The 14,258-nt window shown below is 49.5% G+C and overlaps 1 protein-coding gene across 1 annotated transcript; it reads left to right on the top strand.

The window, feature by feature from the left end:
- Window positions 1–11,268: 11,268 nt before the first annotated feature.
- On the top strand, window positions 11,269–13,896 carry KRP23_3757 (Alpha-glucosidase; the record flags this gene model as incomplete). Its single annotated transcript, XM_067888651.1, has 1 exon — window positions 11,269–13,896. The coding sequence occupies one exon, from the start codon at window positions 11,269–11,271 to the stop codon at window positions 13,894–13,896; it is 2,628 nt and encodes an 875-aa protein (XP_067747873.1).
- Between the last annotated feature and the right edge of the window lie 362 nt (window positions 13,897–14,258).

Genomic DNA, 14,258 nt, shown 5'->3' with positions numbered 1-14,258 from the left:
GTTTGGAGCTTCGGCCCTCTTGCCGTTTATCAGCTCGCTGGCCAAGTCCATCCCAAACTGTCTGTGCGGATCACGCGCGGTTGGGTCGGGTCTCGCCAGTCGGCGCGTCAAGTACGGGTTCGAACGTGCATCGTCAATCACGACCAGTGCAAGTTTCTTGTGCCATCTTTTGTAAAAGTGGCTGTCAGCGATAGAAAGTCTATCTCGAATCTGATCTAGTCGATCGACGCCTTGCATGTTTTGGTTGTACTCGCCAACGCATGTTGGAGCTGCAAATTCGCCAACCGAATCGCCTACCATCCGGGATACCGGCGTAATAGTAGAAGGATCAGCATTGGACATCATATTGAGATATTGAGATGTTGTTGACAACGTCTCCATCGCACCACGAGGCAGCAATCATGCTGTAGTCATAGGAGACCGCCTGGCGGAGATCACCGCGGGTACATTTCTTCTCATTGAGGATGGTATGTCGAGGAAAGTGTTTGCTGTTCGACTTGATCGTACCCCGACCATACAGGCCTTTGAGTTCAAGAGCTTGCCGTAGTTGGACCGACGTGTAGTAATTGTCCATGTTCACGATCCGTTTCGTACCGAACAACGGCCGTACCACTTCCAGCACGTGCTGGCAATTTTCGACACCTGGTCAAACGCTTCCCGCAGCAAACGGGCTTCTGTATGGCCAACCACACCGCCAATTCGAGCACAACATCGCATCTATTACAATGCAATTTGTATTTGATTGCGATCCACGTGGACGAGCAGCAGACAACGTAGAGGCGAAAGTGGTATTTTCCAGTAGGCATCATGGGATTGAAAACGATCATGTGCCTGCCTTGCCGCGACCGACACGCGACGCTGGCTTCATCTAGAGCCACATTTCGCTCAACGTCGATGTAGCGGCCGCCGGTGACTTTTTAGCAGGTTCAACAGAGATGTGATACGAGCAGCAACGTCGATATCCAGCGTAGTAGGCACAGCATTGAAACTCAAGCGGCGCCGCAGCAGTTTGTGTCGTTGAGGGATCGAGCGAGATCGAGCTCCCGCCAAAAATCAAGTCTTCAGGTTGTTGGCCCCAGTAGTTTGCGTATTCTCCTTTGTCGTTCAAAGCCATGTAGAACATGATACTGAAGAAAGCCATTAATTCGTCGAGTGTGAACGCCCTTGAGATCGTGATGCCGTAGGTAGCTGCGTACAGGTTGGTCTCGTACAGGACTTGGCGCCAGAAATACACCGGCAAGTAGGCGAAGAAGCTTGAGGACGCCGAATGTTCGAAAATGTGCTTGTAGGCCGGACGGAGTGTAGTCCATCAGTGCGCTCGAAAAGGTCGGTAGGCGCCTCAATATCTCCCACGGGTTCGAAGCGTATGCTTCGAATGACTTCCACTTCCTTTAAACTGGTCGGAAGCAAAACCCCAGGATCGTATTCTTCGTAGTGGTCGGCCACCTCCAGATCGTCATCGTCATTCACGGCGATATCATCATCCACGTCACCCCTCACAAGTTCTTGCCAATCTGGGTTGTCCGTTGACCGGGTAAGTACTTCGAAATTGGTGGTGCCACGCTGAACACTGCCAACACTGATATGCTTCACCACGTTCTGGAAGTGGCTATCAAGCCACCGGATCTCAAAGAGAGAAGTGAACTTGTCTCGCATGGGTCGTCGGCAAACACGGCCCACGATGAACGCGGTGCCGACTGGACGGTATTGGTTGGACTTCATCCAGGACTCTCGTTCGGGGGTGATTGCAACCCACTTATATAGATAAGCTTTCCAGTGACAGAAGGTAGAGGTGTCCCGATAATGTCTTGTATTCTGCCAACTGCAAATTAATGTCAACAGAACCAAGATCAGCAATAGCATCGGAGGCTAACAAAATCATGCGACGTACTAGTTGCCGCGCCACTTCCATCACCGCGTCCTGCACCACGACCTCGTTCGCGCCCGCGCTGACCGCCGGCTTGCCGAACACCGGCGGCAGCACCATCTGCATCTTGGCCGGCGAGGCCGCGAGCTTCCCCATCGTCGCTTGGTGTTGTTGTTGTTGCTGCTGCTGCTGCTGCTGCTACGGCGGTGGCGGCTGCTGCGGGTGCTGCTGGCATAATACATATCATGGTTAGTACTGCACAGATCCAAAGCCGAAAACACAGCGCATTGCCAACACAAATTAGCAGACACCATATCCGTCGCTTCAGCTGCGTAGCGGAGAACAGCGGACTCTCCTAGAAGAAAATCAACTCCTTCCTGGCCATCAGGGTTGCCTCCCGGCCTGATGTACCGAAAGCGATGGTCCAAGCTCTACCTGAGGTAGCGTTGAGGTCCACCCGGCGGATTTCATCCACACCCACGCGTCATTAAACGCGACCACACACCCAAGGTCGCTTGCTCCTGGAGCAGGTTGCGGTGACTGCCGCCGTCGCCTCTTTCTCGTGATCCCGCCCGCATTCTCCGCCTGGCGCTTTGGCATTCCGGCAGATTCGATTATGGGGTCTGTTGAGGGGGTGGCGTTTCATGTCCCAGAACAATAAGTTCAAAGGGGTGTGATTTAATTCACAATTGTGTACTATCTATAACTGATGCACATCTGTTTGAAGAGGTATCATGTTATAGGTTCGCGCCAAAATTTCGCTTAGGATGAGAAATACGGCACATTATATAGTAACAGCAAGACATTTGCACCCACAAGATATATGACACGAAGTGTTCCTGGTTTTTCTGTGACGCACCGCCGTCACGACTCTGGTCTAAAATTTCGAGCATGGATACTATTGGATGAAATGGAGAATGTGACTCGGCTGTACCCGTGTGACACGGGTGACGTATGGAGTGCGACTGATTTCTGGAAAGATCTTATGCCTAACCACAGATGGGCCCAACTGGCTGGAAGTGCACAAATCCACGATTGCAAACCCGCATTATGTCCAGCCCCCGGACTTTCCCTTACGATGAGTGCCTAAAACCTGGCGGAAAGTGCAGCTGAGAACGTATCTCAGATTGTACCTCATCTTGCTGTGGTTCAGAGCGACTACTAAAGATACTGAACCAAGATCATCCACTACCAACACCCAAGTCGTGCGCTGAAAGCTCAAAGAGTCTGGATGTCAAGTACATCCTGAATCCTGAATCCAAAATCCCGACTCCAGAATACCAGAATCTTGACGATTGACCACTGACTATTTGAATTCGAAGACAGTGGTACGTCACCAAGTGAAACGCAATTGAACTACCGCCAAAGAACCCAGCAGAACCATACTGAAGCGAAGACAATTTGACCCAAGCCATAGTGAAATGAAGATAAATCACCCAGAGCCGAGATCAAGAAAGAATTGATAGTATAAGGCTTACAGCCAACAACAGAGTTTGTTTTACTCCATACTGCGCAAGTGAATTCGGCCAAGTCTGCCGACGGAAATCCGGAGGACCCGAGACTACGACCGCGGTACAACAAGGGGCGCTGCGACCATTAAGGACTGGTCGTCTGTGGCATTTCCACCTCATAACATCAAGTCCAGTTAGGTGGTGACCAGAGGTGCTCCGGCACCCTGGGTTGACCCACCTATTTCATATTCTAGTTGGGTCGCTAGCGTGCTGGTGTTTGCTCATTTCATATTCCCTTGATATTCGAGGTGACTGATTAGCAGTTGTCCCCCGAATTGATAGTTTAACTGCGACTGACTATAGTATTTGATAGTTTCTCTCTTAATTGAGAGTGGTGCGCGTTTTGCACGAGTATTCAAACTGTCTAGGTGTCTGAATTGTAAGACTCGAGTGAGCCTAGCGAGTGACCCACCGTCCAAGGGTCGATAAGAATAAGTGACGGCTATTTGTATTGTATATAACTCTGTATTTGTTGGCCATTGGTATTTGGGGGTGCATTCTGGGTAAAGGTGCATCCTAAATTTCCGGTACTCTGGGTGTGAAATCCAGACTACGCTCTGCCTTTCTGTCGTTGAGAGTGCATCCTGAAGTGGACGTACGCTCGGCACAACTTCAAGGCCACAAGCTCGGTGAAGTGCCGTTTCGTCAAAGATAAACGAGCCGACAGGGACTTCCGCAAGGTACCCGCGCCACCAAGAACCCAAGGTTTCGCTTCGCGGTGGGATCTTGGATACTTGTTGACTCCTACAAGTCTTCCCCCTTCAATCCTGGAGGAGGAATTCCTGGAGCGCGCTATACGAACCCCCTGGGCGGTAAATGTTTCATCGACCTCGCCACATATAAATATATACATCGGCGCTTATTGCATAGTAATAACAAGATATTCGCGTCTATCGCGGTACAGCCAGATCATATGACAATGCTGAGGTCGCGTGAAAAAACAGTAATGGCCTGATATCCTGGTTAGACCTCGATATATCCTACTGGTTGCAGGGTGATGCAGCTGCACACCATCGAGTTGCTGTGACACTATTATCCAGCGAGCTATGTAAGCTCTGTCGGGGAGATGCGTACTCGTCATCCGTGGCGCGTCATCGCGCAGTCGTTGCGTAGACGCGGACACCACGGTAAATTACGAAGACATCGGATTCTTACCGCAAAAAAATACGCCGGATTTCAGCCAATGAATACTGAATTCGTCTGGTCGACGCTGGAAAATAAACTACTAGCCAATCAGTTTTGTCTCGAAAAAGTACCGTGAATTTGTCAAATGGCGCATTTTGTGCCCTTCAGACCCCCTACCTTTTTCTATCCTGCATCCGGGAGGATTGTAAAAAGCAGGCGGGCCTCTGGCAAATACCGTGAAATCGTAAAAGGGCAAATTTTTGTTCCCTTTTAGGACGAAGTATAGTTTATGGCTCCCGAAAGGGTTAAATCTACCGTCTAAGTCGTAGTCGGTTCCCTTTGACCGGGAATCGTGAATTTGTTGTTCACCGAGAGCTTACACTCTCTAGCACTTCCTCTGTGCAAGGTGCTGTGTGACTCCAGTCACATTAGCTCTAGATAACAAGCTATTAAACTAGTGCCGCGTCACCTTGCAGTTCTCTAACGGCTTAGTACTATAACTGCTTACCCGGTGGAGATAGAAGTTCGTGAAGATTAGCATCGTAGTTAGAAGAAAAGTTTTAACCCTCTGGATACGATGGCACATTCTCGACCTTATCTAGAGGTGCATACTGCAATTCAGCTGAAATGAAACAACTGAATGCGCGTTCCACTGGAACCGAGCATTCCAGTGGAACGGGTATTAACCGTATCGTTACTAGAATGATACATGAGGTATCTTTTTTAAAGAGAAGGCCCCGACTTTTCATCATCAAATTTTGCGCCCCCCAGCAAAATGTCAGCGTTGACTGCGACTCACAACGTGGGGTCTAAATCCTGAACAGACACGGCGTGCTCATGCTATTGTGTCTCTCAATATACTCGCGCCTACACCAACACAACGTAACGCTTGGCGCTTATCCCGACATTATTGTGCTACATCATGCACGTGTGCGGCACAGCGGCGCGAGCAATAAGAAACCACGAGGCTGAGAAGATTCAGCACGTCGCGAATACGGCGCCCGATACAGCAGCCATAAGCTAGACACCGTCAGAACGAGATGATGGCGCAGCCCTTCAAGGCGAAAGACAGCAAGGACGCAGAGTTTCAGACGGCGCCCGTTGCGGCGGCGTACCTGCGACAGCTCGTGGACCGCCTTAGATTCACCGCGAGGTGATTTCAACATCGTGAGACCTGTGACAAGATTCTACGTGACGCCAAGAAGCTGGAGCCGCTTAGAGAGGATGCATGGAGATATTGTTGCTGAGGGTAACGTGAAGCACCATGCATGTGCTGGATGACTAGGCGATAGGCAACAAGGAGGCGCACATTGCACTGGTCAATGTACAAGGAGCGAGGATACTGTGAGTACAAATGACAGATTCATTTTCAGTTATGATTCAAATGTACACAATGAATTGAGTGTGCCTACAATTATCTTCAATACTATATATGAGCCGAATGCTAGTCGTGGTTGCTGATCTCTTCAGCATTCTCTTTGTCTTGACGCTCCTTCAAGAACGATCACTGGACTTTATAAATTGGAGACGACTTTCTCAGATTTCTGTCAACTGTATAGACCTGTTTCGGCAAGTAGAACAAATGATACTTTTACGAGCACGTCCAATTTTGCTGCTGACACATGTGCGTTTTTCTATGGTCGGAAGAATAGGTACGCTTGCAAAGTTCAACTCGATGCGTCTCGCAGTAATCTGCTTTCTGGGTGACATCCCTACCCTCGAAATTTCAAACAATGCATTTGCGCATTGCGCGAATCCTTCCTTGTAACACAATCCACGATTCTTTTCCTACACATGTCTGTGCTGGCGTTTCTAGCTCATTTGTCTTCCTGGTTAAATTGGCAGCAGTCGTCATGGGTTTTGTGTTCGAAACGTACACAATGATGTCGTCACAGTCAATGCCCTTGTTCGAATCTCCAATTGAATAATTTTCGCACAAGTAAAATGACAAACGCCCGGCGGCTGTCACGGGCGCTTGCCCTCGCATTATTGCGAGGCTGTGCAACATCCATCTCGCTTCTATCACGTGCCAAGTTATCGCACACATACGCATTACACCTCGCGATATCTATCATAGCCATTACTATTTTGTTATGCCAATTCTGAAATGAGTGACCATCGGCTAGCGAAAACCGACCGCGAAGCAGATCACGACGGTCGACTCCCTGCACCCCCGCGTTGTATTCACCGATGCAGGTCAGGGCTTTAAACGCAACACGTTCCTCTTTTATGCGACAATGTAACGTAGAGGAGGAGGAGGCGTCAGCATTAGAGACTTCATTCATAATAGAGCCATCTATCCAACTGGTCGCTACGATATATTTCTCTAAGTATACACTTTGTTTCATATAGCCTTTAGGCTTTCCTTCAGTTTTTCGGATCATTGTGAAATGGGGAAGTGTTTGCTGGATGTGCGCACTGTACCACGATCACAAAGGCCAATTGACCTGAGCGATTCTAGTAGTAGGCAGGAGGTGTAGAAAATATCGGTATGAAAAACGCGGTTAGATCCTTTCAAAAAAAACACAACTTCAATCACGTGAGAAAGAATTTCAGAGGACCTCGCTGTCGGATCAACAAGCAGTGATACCTCTGGACTTGGAACCACGCCACCCAAATGGTCTTTTAGTTCACTCGCACATTGCAGTTTGAAACTACGACATACCGTGATACCGAGCAGCAACAAGCATACAGCTTGACGTGATATTTTCCAGTTGGTTTTTTGGGATTGAAATCGATAATATCCGGTGTTTGGGATCCGGAAAGTCATTGAGAACTTCGTCAAAAATGTCACGAGCACCGATGATCGTTAAATCATCGCTCTGGAGACGCTTTGTGGTTCATTCCAGGAGATCCATGTCATCTAGAAGATCCATGATTTTGCAATGCTCTGAGGCTGTTGGCAGAAAGTCGACAATCGGGAAGCGCCTGGTGTCATTTGCAGGGGTATCACTGGGTATGTCACGGTCGACGTGAAAATTCTCGCTCGAACAAGTACAAAAACGGATGCAGCTGCTTGTAGCGCTTTAGCATGCGGTGTAGACCGCTCCATCGTAGCTCGTGCATTGGAACCGGTTTGTGTTTGCATCTGTTACTCCTGAGCCGAGCCACTCTCTTCACCGTCTTGAGCATACGCATAAGCGTCGCCACCTTATCGATGACCTCGCTGTGGCCTTTGACGTGATCTTTGACTGCAAGGTTGAAACGATGGACCGCGCAGCAGATCATTGGAACCATGATGCGTCGTAAGATTGCTTTGTTTGTTTCCATGTTGTCGCACACAATCGCTACTAGATTACTCAGGTCTAGACCGTACTGGTCCAAGATAAGATCTAGAAAGCGTATGTGTTCGTCAGCGGTCATACTCTTTTCGTCGAGGAATGACGACAGAGCCAAGAGCCGAGCACCCTTCCGCGTAACAGCGAAGACTGTCAGGGAGTGTTCACAGGCATCCGTGACACCATCGAACACCAGGACAAACTTCTCATCCTTTAGTTCTGCAGCAATGGTTGGCTCAACCACAGTCACGGCTACCTTCATCCGAGCTTTGAGTGCCTTCAAGCATATGCTGTCGTACTTGATCGCGCTGCGCACCGTGTCATCATCTACGTCAGCAAAGGCGACGTTCTTGTGAACAACCAAGTTCATCCACTGGTGTAGCGGGGCTACACATTCGGTTCACCTCCTACCTTAGTGCAACATGCACTAAGGGATACATTCAGGTTGACCACTCCACAAGGTGGTTCACATTCATAGCCCAAAGAATATGACTGGTAGAAAGTAACACCTTTCTACCAATGAGAGTCATTCAATAGATAGGGGTTCTGCCATCCATCCAATGGCAGAACCTCTCATTATAAATATCAGTTTTGGAGGAAACCCCATTTACAATCAATACAGTTCTCATTTAGCACCAAAGCTATCGTTCGGTCCCATTGTCTTAGTTTAAGTATACTTGCGGATACAAGTATACTGAACTTAAGTTAAATACACCTACGCTTCCTCATACACGTGCGCACACGTGTAAACTTAAGTAGTGGGTCTAAGCAGACCCATTACAATTGGTACGTAGCTTGGGTATGACGATCAATGAACATGTCCATTGACACGCGTCGCTTGTCACGTATGCAGCTCTCGACTACGCCAGCGTATCCGGGGTGCTTCAAGTTCAGGTGCGAGAGCAGGTTTGTGTAGCCAGCCTTCTTGGTCTGCCTCACGAAGTTGCCGCAGGCATTGCTGACGGCGCCAAGATCGCAGATCTTCTGGAACATCATGGCGACGACTGTCTTCGACGCCAATTTCTGAGCCTGGGGCACGAACTTTGATTGAATGACCATACTTCTTGTCGACTGGGGAACGGCAGAATGTATTTGGCGTGTGGTTGTGTGATCTGGTCAGGCCAAGACGAGTTGAGAAATGAAGGCCTACCCGGCGACGAGCGCTGGCATTTCCTCTTCCGTATGGGTAAGGTTATGAAGCACGTACGTGTACATGTTAAGCACGTACATGTGCATCTCTACTGAGAGCATCAATGAAGCGCGGGGTCCACAATAAGATCGTCGTATTGCAATACCTGTGCTCGTATGCTGGTATTGCTTCAATATTGATTGAGATGGACATCGATCCAACAATCAATAAACAATAGAAATTGTCCGAGCCCTGCTCCCAAACTCTTAATAATGTAGTTTCGCACCACCTGTGGAAGTATGGCAGGCTTAAACTGGCCGCGCCGATCAATTAAACAGGAGTCTCCATGTTCTCTGCATGGTTGATTGGAAAGATACGTCATACAAAGTGGTTTTCTATTCTCCACAGGCAATACGGATAGCACGGAAATTGGAACGTTAAAGACAATATATGTTATAGGTGAGCCAAGCTTGATTCATGCAGACTCTAAGTCAACTATAACAATACAATGGTCTAATGGTCGGCTCACAGCCAACCAGTATCACGTACCATGGATACTAAAGAGGGGCATCCGTCACTCTTTATGTAACTTTGGGTACACGTCGCTGTATCCCGTTACAATAACAGCGCGTTAATATATCGCGAGTGTCAAAGACCAATAATTGTTTAACAAATATTAAGATAAAAATCGACCTCCAAGCTAGTAAATATCACTGATTTGAGGATTACTGCTGCATTGAATCATCGACGTTGAAGTATTACGGGTTCTACTCATTCGACGGGGCCAAAATGGACAAACAAACCGTCCCAGGCAGCAAAATCACTTCACCGTATCACCAGGGATTGACCGTAGAACGGTTTTTCATCCAAATTACTATAGTAGTTCCCTAGTAGCGCCTACAAGGTTACTATTAGAGCAGTAGTATTGAGCTTGGCATCTAGAATAATATATTATTAGTACTATAATAGCGAGCTAGTACTATCGTCGACCAGAAAAATGATCTGATCCTGCCCCTTCGCCGAGGAGTTCCATACGATGGATCTCCTTCCGATTATGCTTCAACAGCACTTGCATCTCTGCGCGCTCGTTGTCCGTTCTTGTGCGTAGGTTGCTCATGACAATGCCTCCAGTCGAGAAGACGCGCCCTTGAAACGCGTTGGAAGGAGCTCTGCCCAACCAAATACGAGCCAGTGCCGCAATGGACAGGAACCGGGCGCTGCCAGACTCGCGAAACCAGCGAAAAATATCTGAAGGCTTGCGCAGTGGGGCTATAGCACTAGTGACCGCTTAGCGTGAACGCCAAGGAGGCACCAGACACAAGAACACAGGAACACGACTTGGCTTGCCCACGGAAAGAATGGGATTGAGGAGGAGAAAACCTCGCAGGTGACAACCCCCTCTTGGTTAAACTATTCTATACTAGCCTCAGTATGCCCGTGAGTCAATAGGCCTCATACTAAAGGTAAGTCAGCACTTTGGTTCTGGAACAGCGGAGATCGACCTGCTACTGCTAGCTCCGGCAATATCCACGTTCTCGCAGACAGCTTCAACCCTCCAGCAAACGACGCCGTTGCGTTGAACCAGCAGCACATGGGTGAAGTCGTCCTATGTCTTCGTCTTGTTCGTTGAGTGAACACTTAAGGCCACAAACCACACACGGGTCAGTCGTGGTCAGCTTGCCGTATGAACAGTCGGAGTTGGCGCACTCCATGAAGGGCGTGACTGAGCAGGAAGAGTGAGGAGGAGTTCTTCGTTGTTGGAAAATCGCAGAATGAGCCGATAAGTTAGCCGAGCCGCGCTGTCTTCGGTGAGAAATCTTGCTCAAGCGGTCCTGTGCCACTAACCGCTTGCAAGATACGGAAGACTGCTTAAGCGGTCCAGTGCGACGAACCACTCGCTCGATTAGTGCTTCCCACAAGCGGCATCAGCAACAACGTTCGCACTTATTGCCTCTCTTTAAGCCGCATTGATTTCATCGAACACTTGCATTGGCCAATCCTAGTAATCAGATAGTACCGATATTAATCACAATTTATTTTACTATCTACTATAGTAGTATAGATTTTGGTCGATCTGAAACTACTATCTACTATGGCTTTATAATATTAGATTGGTAGTAATTTATAGAATAAATTACTATCAGCAAAAGTACTGTCAATCTCACTGTATCACATCTAAGTCCGAACGCGTACTTAACGCGTTCGGACTTAAACGAGATCTCTCAGTACCACTTAGTTTACAACTTGAAAATTGTACACGATGGTTTTGACCAATCCAGTCGTCCGCCCTGGATGACCGAAAATCACAAGTTACGGTAAAATGGTGTTACATGTATAGTTGCGGGACACGATCCTCCCATGACAAACCCCGTGCTCGTGATTCTCGCCGCCGTTATCATCAATGGTCTGACTCCCTGCACTGCTTTCGTGAACCAGAGCACAGCTCCGTCCGTCCAGGGCTACGTCAATGGGCCCGGGTATAGTGTGACGTCTGCTAGTGAGGCGGCCGGCGTACTCACCATCAACCTAGCTGTCAACACTGCCACCACGTCCACTTCCTACGGGACGGACCTATCCGCGCTTGTCGTGAGCGTGACCAAGACAGAGAGCGACAGTGTGCGCGTCAAGATCGTGGACAAGAACAGCAAGCGCTGGGAGGTGCCCCAGAGCATCTTCACCACCGGGACTCTGGGATCAAACTCCACAGCGTCAACCGCTGCGGCGGACCCGCTGTACTCGTTCAACTACACACAGAACCCGTTCACGTTTAAGGTGGTGCGCAAAGCTGACGGCTACACACTCTTCGACTCGTCGGGCATCCCGTTAGTGGTGAAGGACCAGTACCTGCAGGTAGCGACGGCTCTGGGCAGTGACCTCAGTGTCTACGGCATCGGTGAGAGCACGCGCGACAACTTCAAGATGGCTTCGGGCGACAAGCAAACGCTGTGGGCACGTGACCAGCCATCTGCTAAGCGCAACGTAAACACGTATGGCTCGCACCCGTTCTTCCTCGGAATCAACAGTGCCGGTCAGGCGCATGGTGTACTGTTGCTCAACAGCAACGGAATGGACGTGACAATGGACAGCAGACACCTCGTCTACCAGACGATCGGCGGTGTGCTCGACTTCAACATCGTGGTCGGACCCACACCGGCTAACGTAGTCTCACAGTACACGAAGTTGATCGGTCGACCCAAGCTAATGCCATACTGGTCGTACGGCTTCCACCAGTGCCGCTGGGGATACGGATCTGTAGACGCGCTTCGCACTGTCGTGAGCAAGTACGCCAGCAACAAGCTGCCTTTGGATGTCATTTGGTCCGACATCGACTACATGAAGAGCTACCACGACTTCACGCTGGACCCAACCAACTTCCCGCAAGCCAAGATGGCGGCCTTCATGGACGAAGTTCACGCCAGCGGACAAAAATATGTTCCAATTCTCGACCCTGGTATCCCTGACGATGCCAGGGACTATGCATACACAAAGGGTTTGTCGATGGACGTCTTCATCAAGGATACGAGTGGAAAGCCGTACCTTGGCCAAGTGTGGCCTGGTCCGACGGTGTTCCCCGACTTCTTCCACCCGAACGCGGAGTCTTATTGGGGTGAGAAGCTTGAGCAATTGCACCAGAACGTTGCATTTGATGGCCTCTGGATTGACATGAACGAGCTGGCGAACTTCTGTCCAGGTTTCGAGTGTGTTCGCGACCCCAATGAAACGTGCCCAAAAATTGGAAACAGTACAACCATGACAATCTGCTGCTTAAGCTGTTCCACCAACGAAAACATATACGACAAGCCGCCGTTCGCTATCAACAATGCTGGTAGCCACGACGCCATTTATAACAAGGCTATTTCGACAAGCACACTGCAGCACGGCAACATTCGTCAGTATGACGCCCACAACTTGTACGGTATCACCGAATCCATCGTGACCAATGGTGCGTTGGAAGGTTTCACCAACAAGAGAACTTTTGTTCTCTCCAGGTCTACTTTCCCTGGTAGTGGTGTTCACGCCGCTCACTGGACTGGCGACAACGCTGCTACTTGGAACGATTTGCGGTGGTCGATTCCCGCCATTCTTAAGCTGGGACTTTTCGGTATCCCCATGGTGGGCGCCGATATTTGTGGCTTTTTAGGAGCATCGGACATGGAATTATGCGCGCGGTGGACGGCACTCGGTTCGTTCTACCCGTTCTCTCGAAACCACAACAATTTGGACTCCCCAGCTCAGGAGACATATGTGTGGCCCGAGGTGGCGGAAATAGGGCGCAAGTTCATTGGATTGCGCTACCGTCTTCTGCCATACATTTACACTCTCGGCTATCACGCACATGTAGAGGGCATCCCGATTGCTCGTCCACTTCTGATGGAATTCCCCTCCGACACTGTCACGCACAGCATCAACTACCAATTTATGCTAGGCGACGCACTGCTAGTGACTCCGGTGGTGCATAAGGGTGCGAAAACCGTGACTGGGTATTTCCCACGAGGAATTTGGTACAATATGTTCGACTACTCTCAGGTCTTGACGTCTGGGGCATCGCTAACCATCGGCGTGACGCTATACGACATGCCAGTGCACATTCGGGGTGGGTCGATTTTGGTAATGCACCAGTGTGCTCTCACCAGTAAAGCCGCTCGCCTCACGCCACTCGACATCCTTGTTGCTTTGCCGGTTAGCGGAATTGCCAGGGGGGCCTTGTACTTGGATGATGGCGAGACGATCAGGAATCCAAGCGCCACGATTGTTAAGCTCACCGCGTCTACGAGCATCTTTACGTCCACGGTTTCGCAGAACGCTTACGTTGGTGCTCGTACCAGCTTGGTGGACAGCATCACCGTGCTAGGGGTGCCCGCAAGGCCCTCCAGAATATCAGTCGGCTCCATTGCAGAGTATGATTTCGCCACGCAACGTCTTGAAATCAGTCTTGCGAGCGTCAGGCAAACCATTGACGAGAGCTTCGTGATCACATGGGATTGATAAGTCTGCATTTCATACGTGAAACAATCTTTGAGGCCAAAAGTGGTGGTGGTCAGTAGCGTCACAGGTTGGTCCACGCTTTGCTTACTACATTCTACAGTTGTGTTAACTTTCTATGCTGTTTGCTGTTGTCGATACTGGAGTCAACGGACGCAGCCCCCGGGCGACGTCGCCAATTGATCTCGGCATTTGGATCGAAATTCAATGCAAATTTCATCAAGCAGGTCGCATTCAGTTTCTGGCATTCAAGCACCGACAAAGCCAGTTGGTTAGTTGGTTCTCAGTGGCTTCTCGTGCACTAGCAGCTCCTTACCCGGAGGACGGCTCTGAAATGAACGGGCTCTCGCATGTGTACGTTGGCA

The sequence above is a fragment of the Phytophthora ramorum genome (assembly GCF_020800215.1).
Source record: "Phytophthora ramorum isolate Pr-102 chromosome Unknown Phyram_PR-102_s0003, whole genome shotgun sequence".
NCBI classification, from domain to species: Eukaryota; Oomycota; class Peronosporomycetes; order Peronosporales; family Peronosporaceae; genus Phytophthora; species Phytophthora ramorum.
Note: the sequence above shows the minus strand (reverse complement) of the source record. Positions and strands in the feature narration are given on the sequence as shown.